The sequence below is a fragment of the Melanerpes formicivorus genome, unplaced genomic scaffold, assembly GCF_026170545.1.
Source record: "Melanerpes formicivorus ecotype bairdi unplaced genomic scaffold, bMelFor1.0.p_v2 SCAF_3, whole genome shotgun sequence".
In the NCBI taxonomy this organism is placed as follows: domain Eukaryota; kingdom Metazoa; phylum Chordata; class Aves; order Piciformes; family Picidae; genus Melanerpes; species Melanerpes formicivorus.
The window spans coordinates 27,342,339-27,362,572 of NW_027142355.1; the positions used below are offsets into that span (position 1 = coordinate 27,342,339).

The 20,234-nt window shown below is 62.7% G+C and overlaps 1 protein-coding gene across 1 annotated transcript in view; it reads right to left on the minus strand.

Annotated features, from left to right (window-relative positions):
• FLNC (filamin C) overlaps positions 1-12,375 on the minus strand; it is a 34,246-nt gene extending 21,871 nt beyond the window's left edge. Inside the window, 18 exon segments of the mRNA XM_068169565.1 lie at positions 243-412; positions 947-1,037; positions 1,166-1,326; positions 1,881-2,004; positions 2,521-2,664; positions 3,334-3,447; positions 3,936-4,129; positions 4,899-5,035; positions 5,130-5,256; positions 5,515-5,652; positions 6,182-6,382; positions 6,553-6,715; positions 6,825-6,902; positions 7,012-7,130; positions 7,701-7,851; positions 8,368-8,465; positions 9,107-9,355; positions 11,026-12,375. Coding sequence (XP_068025666.1) covers positions 243-412; positions 947-1,037; positions 1,166-1,326; positions 1,881-2,004; positions 2,521-2,664; positions 3,334-3,447; positions 3,936-4,129; positions 4,899-5,035; positions 5,130-5,256; positions 5,515-5,652; positions 6,182-6,382; positions 6,553-6,715; positions 6,825-6,902; positions 7,012-7,130; positions 7,701-7,851; positions 8,368-8,465; positions 9,107-9,355; positions 11,026-11,365 — 2,799 coding nt within the window. The 5' untranslated portion in view covers positions 11,366-12,375.
• Positions 12,376-20,234: the final 7,859 nt, after the last annotated feature.

The following is a 20,234-nucleotide window of genomic DNA, read 5'->3' on the forward strand; positions in this document are numbered from 1 at the left end:
CCCAGGTGATGGGGTGCCTATGAGGGAGACCATATAGGGTGCCCAAGTAGGATGGGTGGCCTATGGGTCCCCATATGGGATGGGTGCACTTCTGGATGCTCCTATGGCATGGGTGCCCATGTAAGATGTCCACGTAGGATGGGTGGCCCTGCAGCATGTTGGAAGAGGTGCCCTGTGGGTGCCCCTGGGCGTGCTCCTATGGGATGCCTGTATGGGAGGGAGTGCCCATAGGTGGTGGGTACCTGCTGCAGGGGGGTGTACTTGACTGTGTAGGAGTAGTCATGGTTGTCAATCACTTCGAAGTCCTTCACAGCTGGGCCAGGTCCTGACCCCCCAAACTGCACGTCCAGGGGGGCCTTGCCAGCTCCCTTCGTCTGCACCGTGAAGTGGGTGGGCTGCCCCACCTCCACCCCTGCCCCACAGAGCGTCAGCACCCATTGTTGGCACCCAGACCCACCTCCACCCCTGCCCCACAGAGCCTCAGCACCCAGACCCACCTCCACCCCTGCCCCACAGAGCCTCAGCACCCATTGTTGGCACCCAGACCCACCTCCACCCCTGCCCCACAGAGTGTCAGCACCCATTGTTGGCACCCAGACCCACCTCCACCCCTGCCCCACAGAGCCTCAGCACCCATTGTTCATATCCATGGCACCCAGACCCACAGACCCTGCCCTACAACAGCCAAATCCACAGCACTCAGTCCTATAGCACTCATGGCACCCACAGCAGGCACCTTGCCCCATGGCACCCAACCCCAACAGCACCCAAGCTCCCTGCCCTACAGCACCCAGCTCCACAGCACCCAACCTCCTGGCACCCAGGACCTTCTGTCCTACAGCACCCACAGACCCAACCCTCCAGCATCCACAAACCCAACCCTCCAGCATCCACAAACCCAACCCTCCAGCATCCACAAACCCCCACGCTGTCTCTCTCCCCTCACCTGTCCGGTTGAGCCCAGGTCCCTCAGCCTTGACCTTGCTGGCATCATGGGATGGATCCACCTTGATGCGGAAGGGGCTGCTGGGGATCTCCTAGAAGGGGACAGAGGGTGACAAGGTGACACAGAGCGGCAGAGCCCCACCCACCCTCTGACATCAGCAGGCAAGGGAGGGAGGGGACCCTCGAGGGCTACCCGAGGTGTGAGGTGGGTGCCCGGTACCTGGTTGGCAAAGAGGACCATGATGGTGTAGAGCCCAGCGCCCGGCGGGGTGTACTTCACCGTGAAGGTGTCGTTGTCGTTCTTGATGATGTCAAAGTCAATGTCAGCCTCCAGCGGTCCCACCACCCCTGGGGCGCACTTGATCCCGATGCTCACATCACCTACGGGGTGACACCGCTGTCAGCACCCGCCCAGGGGGGTGCCACGGTATGGGGGAACCAGGAACATGGGGGTGGAGCAAAGGCACCAGGGATGAGGGACCATGAGCAGGGATGAAAGACAAGGGATGCAGACGGGCCATGGTTGATGGGCCAGGGCTGCAAGACAAGGGATGCAGGACCAAGGACCAGGGCTGCAAGACAAGGGATGCAGGACCAAGGACCAGGGCTGCAAGACAAGGGATGCAGGACCAAGGACCAGGGCTGCAAGACAAGGGATGCAGGACCAAGGACCAGGGCTGCAAGACAAGGGATGCAGGACCAAGGACCAGGGCTGCAAGACAAGGGATGCAGGACCAAGGACCAGGGCTGCAAGACAAGGGATGCAGGACCAAGGACCAGGGCTGCAAGACAAGGGATGCAGGACCAAGGACCAGGACTGAGGATGATGGACCAGGGATACTAGACCAGAGGTACTGGACCAGGACCAGAGATGTAGGACATGGGTGCCACATGCACAGAGGGGTCCCCATGAGACCTTCCTAGTGGGGACCCACCCTGCCCAGCCTCGCTGCAGTCGACAGTGAAGTAGGTGGGCTCGTTGGCCTTCAGCCCCGTCTTCTCCACGCCTGGCCCGTAGACCTTCACCCTGCCGGGGTGGCTGCCCTCACCCACGTTCACCTGCAGGCACAGGGAGTGTCAACAGTGGGCATCCAAGGTGCACCCCATGGATCTGGGAGCCCTGACCCCAACCCCAGCACCCCAAGCCCCTGCAGATCTGGCACCCTGTCTCCATCACCCATGAGAACCGTATCTCTGTGGCCAGCATACCATCCCCATGTCCATCACCCCAAAGGTGTAGGGCCCCCATCTCCATGTCTATCACCCTATAGGACCCCTATATTCACCTCTGGAACCCCACCCAGGGACCTCACCCCCACCCTAGCACCCCTCACTTTCCCATTGCCCCATGGACCTCCACCCCCACCCTGGCACCCCTTCCTCACCACCCATGGGAGCCCCACCCCTATGCCCAGCACCCCATGGCACCCCAACACCCTACATGCCTAACAGTCCAAGGGACCTCCATCTCCACCACACTCTCTAGGTCTGGGACCCCCATCTCCATGTCCATCACCCCACAGACTCCCCTGTGGCCACCCTAGCAACCCATGGACCCCCCACCATGGCACCCACCCTGAAGGGACTGCGGGGGGTGGTGACACCTCCCCAGGTGACAATGATGGTGTGCTTGATGGCCTTGGTGGGCACATAGACACAGTGGTAGGTGCCATCTCCATTGTCCTTCACCTTGATGTCGATGGGGAAGCCCTCGGCATCCTGAGGGGACCAGAAAGGGAGTGAGGGGACCCAACAGCACCCAGTGGAACTCAATGAGACCCAAAGGCACCCAATGGAACTCAATAGCACCCAATAGTGCCCAACAGTAACCTGTGACACTCAATGGCACCTAACAGAATTCAGTAGCACCCAGTGGCACTTAGCAGCAACTAAGGGCACTCAGTGGTGTCCAGAAGCACCCAGTGGCACCTAACAGCTCTCACTAGAAGCCAATGGCACCCAACGGAGCTCAAAAGCACCCAAGAGCATCCAGTGGAATCATGTGGAATTTAATGGCACCCAGCAGTGCCCAACAGCATCCGGTGGAACTGAGTGGCACCCAAAGGAACTCAGAGTGACCAATCACACCCAGTGGAACTTGACAGCATCCAATGGCACCCAAAGGTGCCCAGCTGTACCAAATAGCACCCAATAGTACACAATGGCACCCAATGGAACTCAATGACATCCAATGACACTCAAGGGTGCCCAACTATACCCAGTGGAACTCAGTGGCACCTAACAACAACCAACAGCACCCATTGGCACCCAGTGGCTGCCCAACCACACCCCGTGGAATTCAGTGACTCCCACCCAACAACACCCACTGGAACTCAAGGGCAACCAGTGCCACTGAGTGGAATTCAAGGGCACCCAGTGGCACCCTACCTGTGCGTAGAGCTTGAGGGGCCCCTTGCCAGCACCGCGGGTGTCAATGGTGAACTCTGCCGGCCTGTCCACGATGCAGCCATTGGGCTCCAGCCCCGGCCCATAGGCCTTCACCTGTGGGTGGGAGTCAGGGTGAGGGTGTCATGGTGGCACCAGCACCCACCCCACACTGCATCCAGGAAGGGATGAGGGCAGCAGGGCTTGGCAGTGTACAGCAATGGGCAAAGCACCCAAGGGTGGCAGCGGGTGTCCACAGAGGCTGTGTGTGGTGACTTTATGGCGTTCAGTGAGGCTCTGTGGGGTTCTCCGGGTTGTGGTGAGTCTCTATGGGGTTCTATGGGTTGCAGTGAGGCTCTATGGGGTTGTCTGAGTGGTGATGAGGCTCTATGGGGTTCTCTGGGTGGTGATGAGGCTCTGTGGGGTTTGGTGAGGCTCTATGGGGTTCTCTGGGTTGCAGTGAGTCTCTATGGGGTTTGGTGAGGCTCTATGGGGTTCTCTGGGTTGCGGTGAGGCTCTATGGGGTTCTCTGGGGTTCCATGGGATCCTGTGGGTTGCAGTGAGGCTCTGCAAGGTGCTGTGTCCCCCGGTGGGGCCCAGGGTACCTTCTCTGGCCAAGAGTCGTTGGGAGCGGGCAGGATGTGTGCGATGAAGGGGCTGTCCTTGATGTCCTCGTCGTCGCACACCACGTGCACGGCGTACTCCCCGGCCTCCGTGGGCCAGTAGCGGACGTCGCAGGAGCCATCCCCCTTGTCGTCACACTCGATCTTGGCCTGCGACGGGCCCTCGATGGAGAAACCTGCAGGGGTGGCGCCAGTGCCGTCACATCTGCCCCTGGGGCGCCGCCGCCACCGCTGCGCCACGAGCTGGTGACAGCGCCGCCTGTGGCTGTGGCACCATGCTGGTGACCCTTGTTTGAGTCCATCGTGGTGTCCCTCAGCCTACCACGTCTCCATCATGGTGTTACCCAATGTGTCACCATGGTGGTGACCCTCAGTCCTTGTCTCCACCATGATGCCCCTCAGCCTTTGCCCATGTCTCTATTATGGTGTCATCCAATATGTCACCAGGTTGGTGACCCCCAGTCCTTGTCTCCAGACTCCAGGATGATGCCATCCCACGTGTGTTCATGCCTATGGCCCCATGGCAGTGACCTTGCTCTCCACCATGGTATTCCTCAGCCTGTGCCCATGTCCCAACCATGGAGGCATCTGCTCTTTGCCCATGTCCCCAACGTGGTGCCACCCCTTATGTTACCAGGGTGACCCTCAGTTGACTCCATCATGGTGTTCTTCAGACTATGTCCCTATTTCCACCATGGCACACCTCAACCTTACACCCACATCCCCACCATGATGCCCCCCATCCTGTGCCCATGTCCCCAAGGTGCCACCCACTCCATACCCACATCCCCTGATGTCCTGATGTCCTCTGTCCCATAGTCGCATCCTCACCCTGATACCACCCAATACATCCCCACCATGGTGGCCTCCACCCCAACTCCTTTATCCTCAGGCTGATGGCCCCATGAGTGGGTGCCCTTCCCCACCCACAGGTGCCCCTCTTACCTAGGGTGCCAACTTCAGTGCCAATGGCCTCCACGACGAAGTCTGCTGACTTGCCCACCACACCTCCTTCCAGCCCTGGGCCCCAGGCTCGAACCTTCTGGGTGCCTGGCGCAGGAGCCACCATCACCTCGAAGGGACTGTGGGGACAAGAGGTGGTCACGGGGTGGGGGGTGCCAGGTGGGTCAGGGATCACCCATGAGTGGGTGGGTGGGTAGAGAGGTTCCAACTGACCTGCGGGGGATGGCATAGCCACCCCAGGTGATGGCCACCGTGTACTTGCCGGGCACCATGGGGTGGTACTCGCACTCGTAGACCCCATCACCCACGTCCCGAACCTTCACTGGCTCTTCGGTGCCCTCTGGATGGGGTGGGGTGGGTCAGATGGGGGCAATCCCATAATGCACCCCCTGCATCCCCACAACAAGTCATGGGCATCCCTCCATGCAGATCACCAAGGTGTTCTCCCAGCCATGAAACCTTCACAGGCATCTTCATGGTGCCCATCAACCATGCACTACCCCCATGAACACCCTTATGGGTGCCCACCAACCACGCAAGCCCCGTGGACACCTCCTGGTGCCCTCCACCCACTACCCTCCCCCCTCACCCCACTCACTGGGTCCCTTGATGAGCACGCGCAGTTCCCCGGTGCCAGCGCCCTTCGTCAGCACCCTGAAGTCTGCCACCTCCTGCACCCTCACGCCCTTGGGCTGCAGCCCACGGCCAGTGGCCCGGCACGCCGAGGGGTTGCAAGCTGCCATGGCATGGCACTGTGTCACCCACGGGTGACAGCCCAGTGCCAGCGCCCGTGGGTGCTGGGATTGCCCAAGGATGGGACTGTGGGGGTGTGGGGGCAGAGGGGGGAACATGGGGCTCTCAGAGGTGTAAAGGAACTCATAGGGACACCCTGGGGACAAATGGGTGTCATAAGGACACAGGGGTGCCAAGGTGCCATGGGGACAACCTGGGAACATATGAGTGCCGTGGGACTCTCTGTGGACATAGGGGACCCATGGGAACACTCTGGGGACAAATGGGTTCCATAGGGACACAGGGGTGCCAAGGTGCCATGGGGACAACCTGATAACAAACGAGTGCCATGGGATTCTCTGTGGACATAGGGGACCCATGGGAACACCCTGGGGACAAATGGGTTCCATAGGCAGACCCTGGGGGACACAGGGGTGCCATGGGACTACTACTTGGCACCGATGGATGCCATGAGGAGATGGGGAGGACACAGTGATAGAGGACCTGGCAGTGACCCCTGGGGTGGACCTCACCTTCCGACACGTTGACAGTGAAGGGGCTCTTGGGGATCTGGGCTCCAGCGTAGGTGACACAGATGGTGTGTGGCCCCTCCAGGACGGGGCGGTAGGTGCAGCGGTAGATGTTGTCTCCTTTGTCCTCCAGCATCACCTCCACTGTGTCCCTCCGACCCTGAGGGTCCACAATCACCACCCCAACATCTCCTGGGCCAGCTCCTGTCACCAGGAGGACATCGGCTCAATGCCACCAGGTCATGGCCACCATACCATCAGAGTGTTGTCCTCAGAGCCACCCAACCAAGCCAGGGCAATGCCACCATGAGGACATGGTCCTGAGAGCCACCCAACCAAGCCACGGCCCTGCCACCACCCAACCCCATGCCCACCTGCAGTGTAGATGTCGAAGTAGGTTGGCTTGTTGGCCACGTTGCCCACGGGCTCCAGCCCAGGCCCCCGAGCTGTCACCTTGTTGGCATCCCCCGAGGCCATGCCCACATTGACCCCAAAGGGGCTCTTGTCGATGTTCTGCCCCGCGAACAGCACTGTCACCTGGGGGACACACCATGGTGGAGATCAGGGGTGGCCATGTCCTCCACCAGCCACCTAGAACCCCCCCAAACCCACCTCCTTCCCCATATCCTGGGTGCTGGGTGCTCACCTTGTGCAGCCCCCCAACCTTGGGGATGTAGGTGACGCTGTAGGTCCTCTTCTTGTCGTTGTTGGGCACCACCTTGGCCTTGGGAGAAGAATCCTCTGCATGTAGGTGACCCCCCCGCAGAGCTGAAGAGCTCTGGGGAGGTCAGATGGGTGCCAGGTGGGACCCAGGTGGCCCCCACCCTACCTACCTCCTCAGTGTGGCCTTCAGGGTCCTCAACATAAACCAGGACCTCTCCCATCCCGGCCTCCAAGGTCTCCACCGTGAACTGCGCCGGCTTCAGCACCACGTTCCCGTGTGGCTGGATGCCTGAGGGTGCCCAGGGGGGTGGGGGGGGTCAGGGGGTACCCAACCCCTAGGACCTCCCCAACACCTCCAGCTTGGGACCTTAAGGTAGCCCCAGGGGGCTTGGGTATCTCCAGGTGTGGAGAGGACATTGGGGTTAAAGGGGGTTCTTGGGCTTGGGCTCCACCTATGGGGACCCCAGGGTGTCCCTGGGCATGGGTGGCACCTTGGGCCGGTCCCTGGGCATGAGTGGGACCCTGGAGAGTGCAAGACTGTCCTTGGGCATGGATGGCACCTTAGGGTGTCTCTGAGGTGTCCGTGGGGGTCCCTAGGCATGGGTGGCACCTTGAAGGACCCTAAAGTGTCCCCTAGGCACAGAAGAGGAGAATCCTTGGCACCTAAGAAGGTTCCTGGTCACGGGACACACCCCAGGGGTGTCCTTGGGCATGGATGGCACGTTGGGTGACCCTGATGCCCCCCTGGGTATGGAGTGGGGAGGTGCCCCATGGTTGGAAAGCTGCCCTTGGGCTTGGAGGTGATCCACCACATCCTGTGCCCCCCAACCCCCTGCCCACATCCCTCCCAGTGGCGTACCAGGCCCGTAGGCGCGGGCACGGCCGGGTTGGGGTTGTTGGGCACGGATGGGTGCCCCTGGCTTGAGCTTGGCCTTGGGGAACTGGGACAGGTAGGTCATCACCGAGTGCTCGTCCACGTTGGGGTCCACGATCTCCTCAGGGGCGATCACCTGGAGGGGACACCCCGACACTCGTCACCCCCTCCTGGCACCACTTCATCCAAGGTCCCATGCTCCATGTCCCTCCTACCACCCACACAGAGTCCACCCAGACCCAAGGACCACCCCCCCAAGAGACCTTGCCAGAGGCCCCCCAGCACCTCCCAAGGACCCCCCCATACCCCCTCCAGCACCTCCCAAAGACCTCCCCAGCCCCAGGGATGCCCCCAGGGACCTCCCCTGTGACCCCTCCACACCCCCCACAAAGACACCACACACATACACACACCTTACACCCGCAGGGTTGTCCCCCCACCCCTTAGGGACATTCTGAGGATCTTCCTCCTCTCCACCTGCAGGATCCTCCCCATCACCAAGGACCCCCTCAGGGACTGCCCCCTATACCCAAAGGCCCCTCCTGAGGGACCTCTCCACCCTCCCTGGCACCCACTGGCACCCCCAGCCCCTCCCCCCCCTTTCCCTCCCCCCCTATATGGGGACACCAGCCCTTCTCAGTGCTCCCAGTACCTGGGGGACCCCCAGCCAGTCGTCCGCCTGCTGCATGGCCTCCCGAGCGTTCTGCACCGGCTGGTTGGGGTCCCAGCTCTCCCAGTCTGGGCACAGGCCTGGCATGGGCAGAAGGGAGTGGGAGGGGGGGAGTCAGATGGGTACCCCCCGGGGAGGGATCAGCACCCAGCTGCCCATCAGAACCTCCCAGCACCCACCAGTATCATCCAGTGTCCTCTAGTATCTCCTCATGCACACCAGTATCGCCCCTGGCGCCCACCAGTGTCCTCCAGTGCCCCCTCAGCAACTTCTAATGACCCCCAGTATCTCCCCCCAACATCCTCCCATGGCCCCCAGTACCTCCTAATGCCCACCAGTCTGCCCCCCAGTGCCCCACACCAGCACCATCTGGGGGGGTGCTGGCCACCGCTACCACTGCCCCACTCTGTCTCCAGTGCCCTCTGAAGACTGGGGAGCAGCTGCCCCCCCTCCCCCACCCACTCCCTACCATAGGGGTATCCCCCCCATGCTCCCCAACTGGGGGTGCCACTGACCCCATGCCCAGTGCCACCTAAACCTGTGCCCCCCATGCCCACTACCAAGGGGGTAAAGTGCCCTCCAAACTCCTCTGGCCCCCAGACCACTAACTGGAGGTGCGATTGCCCCTCAGTACCCAGTGCCCCCCATGCCCACCTAGCAGCGTGTTCCAGTGCCCCACCCCTCCCCCATTCCCCCCGGTACCCGTGGGGTGCCCGCTCACCGGGCGCGCAGTTGTCCACCAGTGCCCCCAGTGCCTTCCCGTCCTGCCAGTCCCGGTTGAAGTTGGTGATGGGCAGCTGGGGCACCTTGTTCTGGATCCAGCCCAGCAGGCGCTGCTTGGGCGTCTGCCGGCGGGCATCCTCCTCCTCCTCATCCTCCCACATGGGCATGGAGATGGAGTAGTGTAGGATCAGCGTCCAGATCAGCCCCAGGATCAGCTTCAGGTTCCCATCCACGATGGCTTTGCTGTCTGCGGGCATCCCCCAAGGTGGCAACGTTGGCACCAGGGGGATGCCCCCAAGGGAGTCCTTGGTAGCTCCCGTGCCAGCCTGGAGATGTCTCCCGGGGCACCCGCAGGGTCACCACCGCCCCACTGCCAGGCTGGGGACATCCCCATGGTTCCTACTACCCTGGCATCCTGGCACCCCTGGAGTCCCTGGTACCCCAGTGCCAACTTGGGGACATCTCAGAGCATGCACAGGGTGCCCACTATCTTGGCACCCACAGGGTTCCTGCCACCCCACTGCCAGGTTGAGGCCCCCCAGAGTATCCAAAGCACATGTAAGGTCCCCACTCTTCTGACATCCCTGGTACCCACAATGTCCCTGGCACACCAGGGCCAGTCTAGATACACCCCAACACCCCACTGCCAGCTGAGGGATACCATATGGTACCCCTAGTGCCAGCCTGAGGACATCCCAGAGCACCCACAGGGTCTCTGGCACCTCAATGCCAACCTGTAGGCACCTCAGGGTGCTCACAGTCTCTGTGGCACTCCAGTGCTACCCTGGGGACATCCCAGAGTACCTGCAGCATCCATGGTAACCCAGTGCCAGGTTGAGGTACCCCTGAGCACCCACAGAGTCCCAGCACCCCATTGCCAGCTTGGGGACATCTCAGGGCACACACAGCACATGCAGGGTGCCCACTATCCTGGCATCCCTGGGACACACAGTGTCTCTGCCACCCCGCTGCTAGGCTGAGACACCCCAGAAAACCCACAGTGCATGGTTAGGCCCCACTATCCTGGCACCCACAGGGTCCCTGGCACACCACCACCACCAGGCTGGGGACATCATGTGGTGTCCACAGGGCTCCTGGCACCCCACTGCCAGCCTGGGGACATCCTGGGGAACTCAAAATCGCTGGTACCCCAGTGCCATGCTGGGGGCACCCACAAGGGTCACTGGTACCCCAGTGCCATGCTGGGGACATCCCAGGGCACCCACAGGGTCACTGGTACCCCAGTGCCATGCTGGGGACATCCCAGGGCACCCACAGGGTCACTGGTACCCCAGTGCCATGCTGGGGGCACCCACAGCACAGGCGATATTGCACCATCCTAGCACCCACAGGACTCCCCCCCAGTGCTAAGCTGAGGGCATCTCGGGGCACCCGCAGGGCACCTCAGCACCCTGGGGTCCCTCACCAGCACCCTGGGGGTGCAGACTCAGCCTCTCTCCACTCATCCACGTCCTTCACCCTGGCACACCCAGCCCCACGTGTCCATCAACTCCACCCTTGCACACCCAGCCCCATGTGTCCAACACCACCCTATACATCCAGCCCTACCCTCCCATGTCCATCACCCTTGTCCTTGCCCCCCAGCCCCTTCCTCCCATGTCCATCACCCTTGTCCTCTCCCCCCAGCCCCTTCCTCCCGTGTTCATCCCCCTTGTCCTCTCCCCCCAGCCCCTTCCTCCCGTGTCCATCCCCCTTGTCCTCTCCCCCCAGGCCCTTCCTCCCGTGTCCATCACCCTTGCTCTTGCACCCCCATTGTTCATCCTCCCGTGTCCATCACCTCCAGCCCCATCCCCACGTGCCCATCACCCCCAACCTTGCACCTTCCTCCCACCCCTCCTTCATCTGCCCACCCCTCCCTCCCCCTGCCATCATTCTCCCCCTCCCCGCCGGGCTCACCGATGGAGACCAGCTTGATGTGCTCCCTCTCCAGGAACTCCAAGGCCACCGAGACGTTCTCCAGCTTCATCTGGCGAAAGTTGGGGCGGGGGTGGTACTTGCGCCCCATCTTCTTCTGGCTGAGGACCTCCAGCAGGGCGATGAGGCGCAGGCCGTCGCTCAGGTCCTTCTGCAGGTCGCCGATGCGCTTGTTGACGCACTTGAGGTGCTCGTTGCACCAGCGGGTGAAGGTGTTCTGCTGGATCTTCTTCCAAGGGGCGTCCTCGGCCAGGTCCTTCTCGGTGGCCGGCAGCTCCTCGGGTTCCTCCCCCGCCGTCTGCGGATCGTAGTTGGAGTTCATGGTGGGCGCCGCTGGCCGGCTGGCTGCTGGTGGTGGGCTCCTGCTAGGGGGGGCTGTAGACCACGCTGGGGGTTGGTGGCCGAAGGGTGGAGGTCCTGAGTCACTCCCGGTGTCCTCGACACGGCTTCTGGGTCACTCCTGCTGGTCTCAGTGGGGATCCGGAGGGAGTTGTCGGGGTCCTTTGGTGGGGGTTTTAGGGTGGCTTTTGGTGTCCTCAAGACGGGTCCTGGGTGGGTGATCAAGGTTCTGGGTTGCTCCTGGTGGTCTCAGTGGGGGTGCTGGGTGGGGTCCTGGGTCACCCTTGGTGTCCTCTGAGGTGTTCCTGAGGTCCTGAGTAGCTCTTGGTGTCCTCAAGGGGGTCCTAGGTCAATCCTAGTGCCTGGGGTGGAGGTCCCAGATCAATCCTGGGGTCCTAAAGGGGTCCCGAGTTAATGCGAGTGCCCGGGGTGGGGTCTCAGTTCCTAGTGGTAATCCCGGTGGGGTCCTGGGTGGGTCCCGGGGTCCCGCGTGGGGGTTCCGGTGGCAGTTCCCGGTGGCAGAGCCGGTTCCCGGACTCGCTTCCCAGTCCCCGGTGAGTTCCCGGTACTGGAGCAGCAGCACCCCGGAGCGGTCCGGGGTCCCTGGTACCAGTTCCCGATGGGGTGAGGGTCCGGAGCGGGGCCCAGTGAGGTCCCAGTAGCCTACGGGTCGGTTCCCGGTGGGGTCCGGTGAGATCTCGGTGGATTCCTGGAGCAGAACAGTTGTTGCCTGTAGGGTCCGGTAGGGTCCCGGTGAGGTCCAGTCGGTTCCCAGTGGTGTCCCGGAGCGGAGCAGCAGTTCCCAGTAGAGTCCCGGTGGAGTCCGGTCAGGTCCCGGTGAGTTCCCAGTGGGGTCGCGGGGAGGAGCAGTGGTTCTCGGTAGAGTCCGGTGGGGTCCGATCGGTTGCCGGTGGGTTCCCGGAAAGGAGCAGCGGTTCTCAGTAGGGTCCGGTCGATTCGCGGTAGGGTCCGGAGCGGAGCAGCGGTTCCCGGTGCCGGTTCCCGGCGGGGTGCGGGTCCGGAGCGAGGCCCGGGCGGGCGGTAAGTGGCAGGGCGGGGGGCGGCGGCGGCGGCTTTAAGCACAGCCCCGGTCCGGCCCCCGCGGCCACGGGAGGGGCCCGGTGTGGGGGGTGGGAGGGGAGGCTGTGACCGCAGCCGCTATTTATAGCCTCGGACGCACCAGCACCGGCCACCGGCACTGCACCCCGTGCACCGGGAACCCCAAAATCCTGGCACCTTCCCGACTCCCCAGCCCCCCTCGAACACCGGGAACCCCCGAGCTCCGAACCTTGGGAACCCCAAACCCCGGCACCCCTGAACGACAGTACCCAGAGACCCTCAAAACACCAGCAGCCCTAAACTGGGCACCCCAAACGCCCTACCCTCTAAGCCCTGGCACCCCAAAAACCTTGGCACTCCTGGCAGCCCGATAGCCCAGACACTCCAACACCCCAAAACCTCGGCAGCAGCACCCTGGGCACCCCAACACCTTGGAACTCTGGGCACCCCAAAAAGTAGTACACCAGTAACTGGCACCTCGACACCCAAGGCGCATGGGCACCCCGATACTTGGCACCCTAATGCCTGACACCTCAATACTTTGGGCACTCGAATGTCTGGCACACCAATACCCAAGGCACCTGGGCAGCCCCATGCCTGGCATCCCAACACCCAAGGCACCTGGACACCCCAGTGCCTTGCACCCTAATAACCTGGGCACCTAGACACCCCAATAACTGGCATCCCCATGACTGGCACTCTGATATCCTGGGCACCCCAAAACCTAGCACACCACCACCTGCCCTCCAATACCCAGGGCACTCTGGGCACCCTAATGCCTGGCACCTCAATACCCAGGGCAGGTGGACACCCTAATGCCTGGCACCCTAATACCTTGGACACCAGGGCACCCTTATATCTGGCACCCCAACACCCAAGGCACCCCAATACCCTGCCGAGCTGGGCACCCAAATTCCTGGCACTCACCACCCCCACCCCCCCCCCCCAGGACCCCTCAGGAGACCCCCAGGAGACTCCCAACCCTACCACAGGACCCCCACAAAAATCCCCACGAGGCTCCCCTCAGGCCCCTAACATAGAACCCCCGCACAGGACACCCCCGTCAGCCCCCCCACCTTGGGACCCCCCACCCAGACCTCCCCCTCTGATCGGTTGCTCCCCCTTAGGACTCCCCCCCAGTATTGTCCCCTTAGGACTCCCCCACCAGGACCCTCCCTTTTTGGACCTAAACTGGGTGCTGGGGGGCCGGGGGGGGTAGGGGTGGGGGGGCACTGCTAGGATCCTTGGGTGCTCTGAGTCCTTTGTTTGGGGAGGTGGGGAATGAATTTTGGGGGGGTTACATCAGCAGCCCCCCCCCCCCCCCCCCATTTCCGGCTGCTGACGTCACCATCACCCCCCCTGGAAGCTTCCAGCGGGTGTGGGGGGAGGAGGATTTCAGCCCTGGGTGAGGGAGGGGAACACATTTGGGTACTCCTTTTGCACCCCGCCGTGACTCAGCTCCCCCCCCTAGTCAGGACATCCCGGAGGGGGGGGGGGGGGTGGTGTCATTGTGGGGAGGGGGGGGTCAGGGTGACAGCGGGTGACACTTTTGGGTTGGGGGGGGTGGGGGGGTGCCAATGTCGCCTGAGCCAGCCCCTAAAAATAACCCAGCGAGTCACAGCCACGCACCCAAAATACCCCGGGGATAGGGGCACGGGGGGGCACAAACAGAGCTTGGGGGAGGGGGGGAACCCACAGCAGGGCGGGCACCCATGGGTGGCACACATCCCCCCTCCCCGCGCCCCCCTTTCCCCCAAGGACACTCGAACCAAGGGGAGATGTGCAGGGGTGGGGGGTTGTTTATTGGGGGGGCACAGGGTGTTTGGGGGGGTCGGGGTGGTGGGGAGGGGGTCGGGATGCTTCAGGAGGGGGGATGAGGATGGTGATGGGGAGTCAGGGTGCTCCAGAGGTGGGGAGTAGGGTGCTGGGTCGGGGCGGGGGGAGGTCAGGGTAGCTGGGGGAGGTGCTGGGTGTCAGTGGGGGTCAGGATGCTGAGGGGGAGTCAGGATGGGTCACAGCGCTGGGGGCGCCGTGGTGCTCCCCAGTGCCTCAGCCGTGCTTCAGGTAGGGGCAGAGGAACATGAGGCTGGAGGTCATCACGAAGAGGACAAAGGGGTTTAACCTCCTGGAGGTCTCCTGGGGACACACACAGAGGACACAGGGGTCAGGGCCACCCCCCAGAAGCTGACAGCCCCAAACCCTGTGTGTGTCCCCCCCACACCTCACCACGTTACCTGGGGCTCCTTGGGTGGGGGTGGGGGGCACAGGGCCAGGAGACCTGTGGTGGCTTCTGGTGTCCCCACCAACCTGTAGAGGTAGGATGGAGGTGTGGATGGGGACACGGGCAGGGGACAGGGGACGTGAGGATGAGGACAGGGGGACAGGGGGGACGTGGGCAGGGGCAGAGAGGGTATGGGGAGAGATACAACGTGACCGTGGGGACATAGGGACAGACAGGGACAGGGCTGGGGCTGGGCAGGGGGACAAGGGGGACAGGAGCATGGGGAGAGAGGGGACATCACCATGGGGACGTGGCTGGGGGCATGGAAGGCCTGGGCAGGGGGACAAGGGGGACAGGAGCATGGGGAGAGAGGGGACATCACCATGGGGACAGGTGGGGACGTGGCTGGGGGCATGGAAGGCCTGGGCAGGGGGACAAGGGGGACAGGAGCATGGGGACACATGGGGAAATGGGGGCTGTGGAGGACATGGGGGTCAGGAGGACAGATGACCATGGGTGAGGGAAGATGGGCCATGAGGACCAGAAGGACGTGACCGTGGGGACACAGGGGCCACGGCTGGGTGGCAGTGGGGACAGCAGGTTTCCCCTGGGTGCAGCAGGGGCACAGTACCCGTGGCAGGAGGAGCTGAGCTCCCGGCGACAGAGCTGCACTGCCTCCTCCTCCTCATCCAGCAGCTCCTGCTGCTGCCTGCGCAGCTGGGACAGCTCCTCTGAGGGACACCAGCCTCAGCCCAGGGCACCCAGCCTCAGCCCAGGGCACCCAGCCTCAGCCCCTGCCACCCAACCTCATCCCAGTGCCACCCAACCTCAGCCCAGGGCACCCAGCCTCACCCAGTGCCACCCAGCCTCAGCTCCTGCCACCCAACCACAGCCCAGGGCACCCAGCCTCAGCCCCTGCCACCCAACCTCATCCCAGTGCCACCCAACCTCAGCCCCTGCCACCCAGCCTCACCCCGTGCCACCCAATCTCGGCCCAGGGCACCACCATCCTACCATGCCCACCACCCCATGCCCACCACCCTCGCACTCCATGCCCATCATCCCACCATGGCCACTTCACCACAATTCCATGCCCACAACCCCCAAAGTTCCATGCCCACTCTCCCACCATGCCCCCCACCCCACCATGCCCCTCCCTGGCACCTTGGAGCTGTGTCACCCTGGTGGTGGCACCCTCCAGCTGCTTGTCCCTTTGCTGGGCATTAGCCCTGAGGGTGGTGACCTCCAGCTGGTAGCGGGCACAGAGCTGGTGCCTGCGCTGCAGCCGTGCCCGCAGCTGTGCCACCTCCAGGCGCAGCAGCATCACCTCCATGGCAGCGTGTGCCCGCTCCACCCGTGCCAGGGCCAGGGCCTGCTCCAGTTGCTCTTGTTTGGCCACTTGCCCGGCTTGCAGCGTGCCCAGTTCCAGATGCAGTGCCTGCAGATCCCCTGGGAGAGGGCACAGGAGGGACACTGGGTGCAGGTGCCAGCATCCATGGGTGCCAACCTCTCTATGGGTGCCCACCTTTGGAATGCCCACCCTTGGGGTACTCCTCCCTGGGGTGCCCATCCCTGAGGTCTCTACCCCTGTGGGGTGGTGCCCATCTCTATGGATGCCTATCTTTGGGGTACTCATCCCTGGGGCCTCCATGGACGAGGTGCCCACCGCCTCGGGGTGACAGTCTCTAGGCTGCCCATCCTTAGGCTGCCCATCCCTGAGGGTGCCAATCACTGGGGTGCCCATCCCCGGATGTGCCCATCCCCAGGGTCTCTATCTCCATGGGGAGCTGCCCATCCATATGGAGAGCCCCTCCCTATGGTTGCCCATCTTTGGGGTGTCTACCCTTGGGGTGCCCATCATCCTTGGGCCACCTGAGGGTCCCTACCCCCATGGGTGCCCATTCTTGGAGGTGCCCATCCAAGGGAGGTGCCCAGCCCTATGTGGTCCCACGCCTCGGGGTGGCAGTGACCATGGGGTGCCCCTCCCTGGCACCTTGGGGCTGTGTCACCTGCACAGTGGCACCCTGCACCTGCTGGTCCCTCTACTGGGCATCAGCCCTCAGGGCAGTGACCTCCAGCTGGCAGCAGGCACAGAGCTGGTGCCTGAGCTGCAGCCTTGCCTGCAGCTGTGCCACCTCCAGCCCTGGCAGCATCACCTCTGTGGCTGTGTGTGCCCACTGCACCCATGCCCATGCTAGTGCCCAGCTTGCAGTGTGCCCAGTTCCAGCTGCAGCACCTGCATCTCCCCTGCGAGAGAGCACAGGAGGGACACTGGGCACAGGTCAAGGGGTGCCAGTCCCATGGGTGCCTATCTCTGTGGGTGCCCATCTCTGTGGGTGCCCCTCACTGGGGCTGCCAAACCTCTATGGGGTGCCCAACCTTGGGGTGTCCATCTCTGGGGTGCCCATAGCTGGGGATGCCAAGCCCCTATGGGGTGGGTGCCAACACTTGTGGTGTCCACTTGTTGGGGTGCCCACCCCTGGGGGGTTGGTGGTGTGCCAGGCCCTATGGGGTGATCATTCTCAGGGGGGCCACCACCCCTAGGGTGTCATCTCATCGGGGTGCCCACCCTTAGGGTGCACCCTCTCTGGAGTGCCAATTTCTGGGCTCCCTCCCCCCCCACCCCGGGGTTCCCATCTGTTTGGGGTGCCCACCCTTGGGGGAGTGCCTCCACTTGAGAGGAGAGGTGCCAGCTCCTATTAGGTGCCCATTCCCAGGGAGCCCATCACCCTTCGGGTGCCAACTCCTGGAGGTGCTCACCCTGGGGGTACCCACTTTTGGGGTTCCCAGCCCTGAGGGTGTCAGACTCATGCCCCCTTGGCTCGCTGCCCTCAGTGAAGGTGTCTGGGAGCTCCATGGCTCTGAGCCCTGTGCTCTCTTCGCTGTCACCAGGGCCACTGTCACCCGGGCGGCACCTCCCTGGCAACCACCCGCCCCCGGGAGGGGCCCTGCCCACACCAGTGCCACACCGCTGCCACCAGTACCCTTGCAACGAGCACTGGGGGGTGAGGAGGGGACTTGTTCACTCTGGAACCTACTGATGCCTCCTCCAACCTCACCTAACCCAGTGCAGCCCAGTATGGCCCAGAACAGGATGAACACGGCTGACCCCACCCAGGATGGCCCAGTACAGCCCAGCACAGCCTGCTTCAGCCCAGTATGGCCCACTTTGGTACTGTCCAGTCCAGTATACCCAGCACAGCCCAGTAGAACCCAGCAGAGTGTAGTATGATACACCCCAGTACAATCCAGTCCTGCCCAGTACAGTCCAGTGCAGTGCTGTACCTCCCAGTACACTCCAGTAGGGTATGGTACAGCCTGGTTCAGCCTGGTATGGCCCAGTATGGCCCAGTATGGCCCACTTGGGTACTACCCAGCCCATCAGAGTGCACCTAGTACCTCCCAGTACACTCCAGTAGGGTATGGTACAGCCTGGTTCAGCCTGGTACGGCCCAGTATGGCCCACTTGGGTACTAGCCAGCCCAGCAGAGTGCACCTAGTACCTCCCAGTACATCCCAGTGCACCCCAGTACAGTATGGTACAGCCTGGTTCAGCCCAGTCTGGTGCAGCCTGGCCCAGTTTGGTCCTGCACATCGCAGTCCAGTCCACCCCAGCTTGTCCCAGTCCAGCCCATCCAGCACAGGATCCACCCCCTACCCCTCACCCCTTTATATGCAGCCCCCAACCCGGGGGGGGTGGGTCCCAGGAGCCTTTAATCCCCCCCCTAAGCAGCTTGTGCTCAGCCTTCCGGGGTGGGGGCAGGAAAATTGAGAGGGGGAGGGCAGGAAAGGTGTTGGTAGGGGGGCAGAAAGGGGGTGTAAGGGTGGGGGTGGGGCTAAGAAAAGGGGTTCTGAGGAGGGCAGAAAAAAGAGGGGGGAGGGGGTGGCAGGAAAATGCCCCTTTCCAACCCCCCCCTCCAAGGGGCACCAAAGGGTGCTGTGGGTGATGGGGGGGTGAGCTCATTGGGGCACCCCAACCTGCCTTGGGTGACCTCAAACCCCTCTGAGTGACCCCAATCCCTCCTGAGAAACCTCAGCTCCTCCTGGACAATTCCAAGCACCCCCTAGGTCACCCCAGCTCCCCCAAGACACTCAAAATCCCCTTGGGTGACCCCAAATCCATCCTAGGTGACCCCAATCCCCGGATAACTCCAGCTCCTCTTTGGTGATCCCAAATGCCTCTCTGGGGGACCCCAACACCCCTGGGTGACTCCAAACTCCTCCTGGATGACCCCAAATCCCCTGATGGACCCCAGCTCCCCCCTGGTTGACACCAACCCCCTTTGGGTGACCCCAAAACTCTCTGGTTGACCCAAACCCCCTTGGGACACCCCCACACCTCTCTGCTTGACCCCAGCCCCTCTTGGGTGATCCCAGACCCTTCTCCTTGACCCCAAGCTCTTCTTGGGGCACCCCAAACCCCTCTGGTTGATCTCAATTCCCCTTTGGGTGACTCCAAACCCTCCTGGGTGATCCTAAACCCCTCTTGTTGACCCCAAACCTTTCTTGGGGCACCCCAAACCCCTCTGGTTGACCCTAGCTCCCTGGTTGACCCCAATTATTCTTGGGTAACCCCAAATCCCCTTGGCTGACCCCAGATTCCTCTGCTTGACCTTGATCCCCTTAGAGCATCCTAAACCCTTCTGCTTGACCTCAAACCCCTCTAGTTGACCCAAATCCTCCTTGGATGACCCCAATCCTTTTTAGGTTACCTCAATCCCCACCTGGGGTCACCCCAAACCCCTCCTAGGTCACCCCTATGCCTCCCCCTCATGACCAACACAAGCCAAAGGATCCAGACCCTCCCGGTGGCCTCACAACCAACCTTTTGGGGACCCCAACCCATTGTGTGTTCCTGGGGATCCCCAACCCATTGTGTGTCCCTGGGCACCCCAAACCATGGTGTGTCCCTGGGGATCCCAACCCATCATGTGTTCCCAGGGATCCCAACCCATCATGTGTTCCCAGGGACCCCAACCCATTGTGTGTCCCTGGGGATCCCAACCTATTGTGTGTTCCTGGGGATCCCAACCCATCATGTGTCCCTGGGCACCCCAACCCATTGTGTGTCCCTGGGGATCCCAACCCATTGTGTGTCCCTGGGCACCCCAAACCATGGTGTGTCCCTGGGGATCCCAACCCATCATGTGTCCCTGGGGATCCCAACCCATTGTGTGTCCCTGGGGATCCCAAGCCATTGTGTGTCCCTGGGGATCCCAACCTATTGTGTGTTCCTGGGGATCCCAACCCATCATGTGTCCCTGGGGATCCCAACCCATTGTGTGTCCCGGGGGACCCCAACTCAACATGTGTCCCTGGGGACCCCCTTAACCCCAAGTCAAGCTGGGGTGGGGTCTTCTCATCACCCCCCCCAACCCAAATCCCAGCAATCGGCTCGTCCCAGCTTAAGGAGGCTGCTTAAGGGCTGAGCCGGTCTTAGCCCCCCTCCTAATCCCCAAGTTTGCTCCTTGATCCCCCCCACCAAGCCCTTAAGCAGCTTTTGGGCTCGGCCAAAGGTATATCAAGAGGGGGAGGGCAGGGGACCACCAGCATGCCCCCCCCGCCGCGCCAC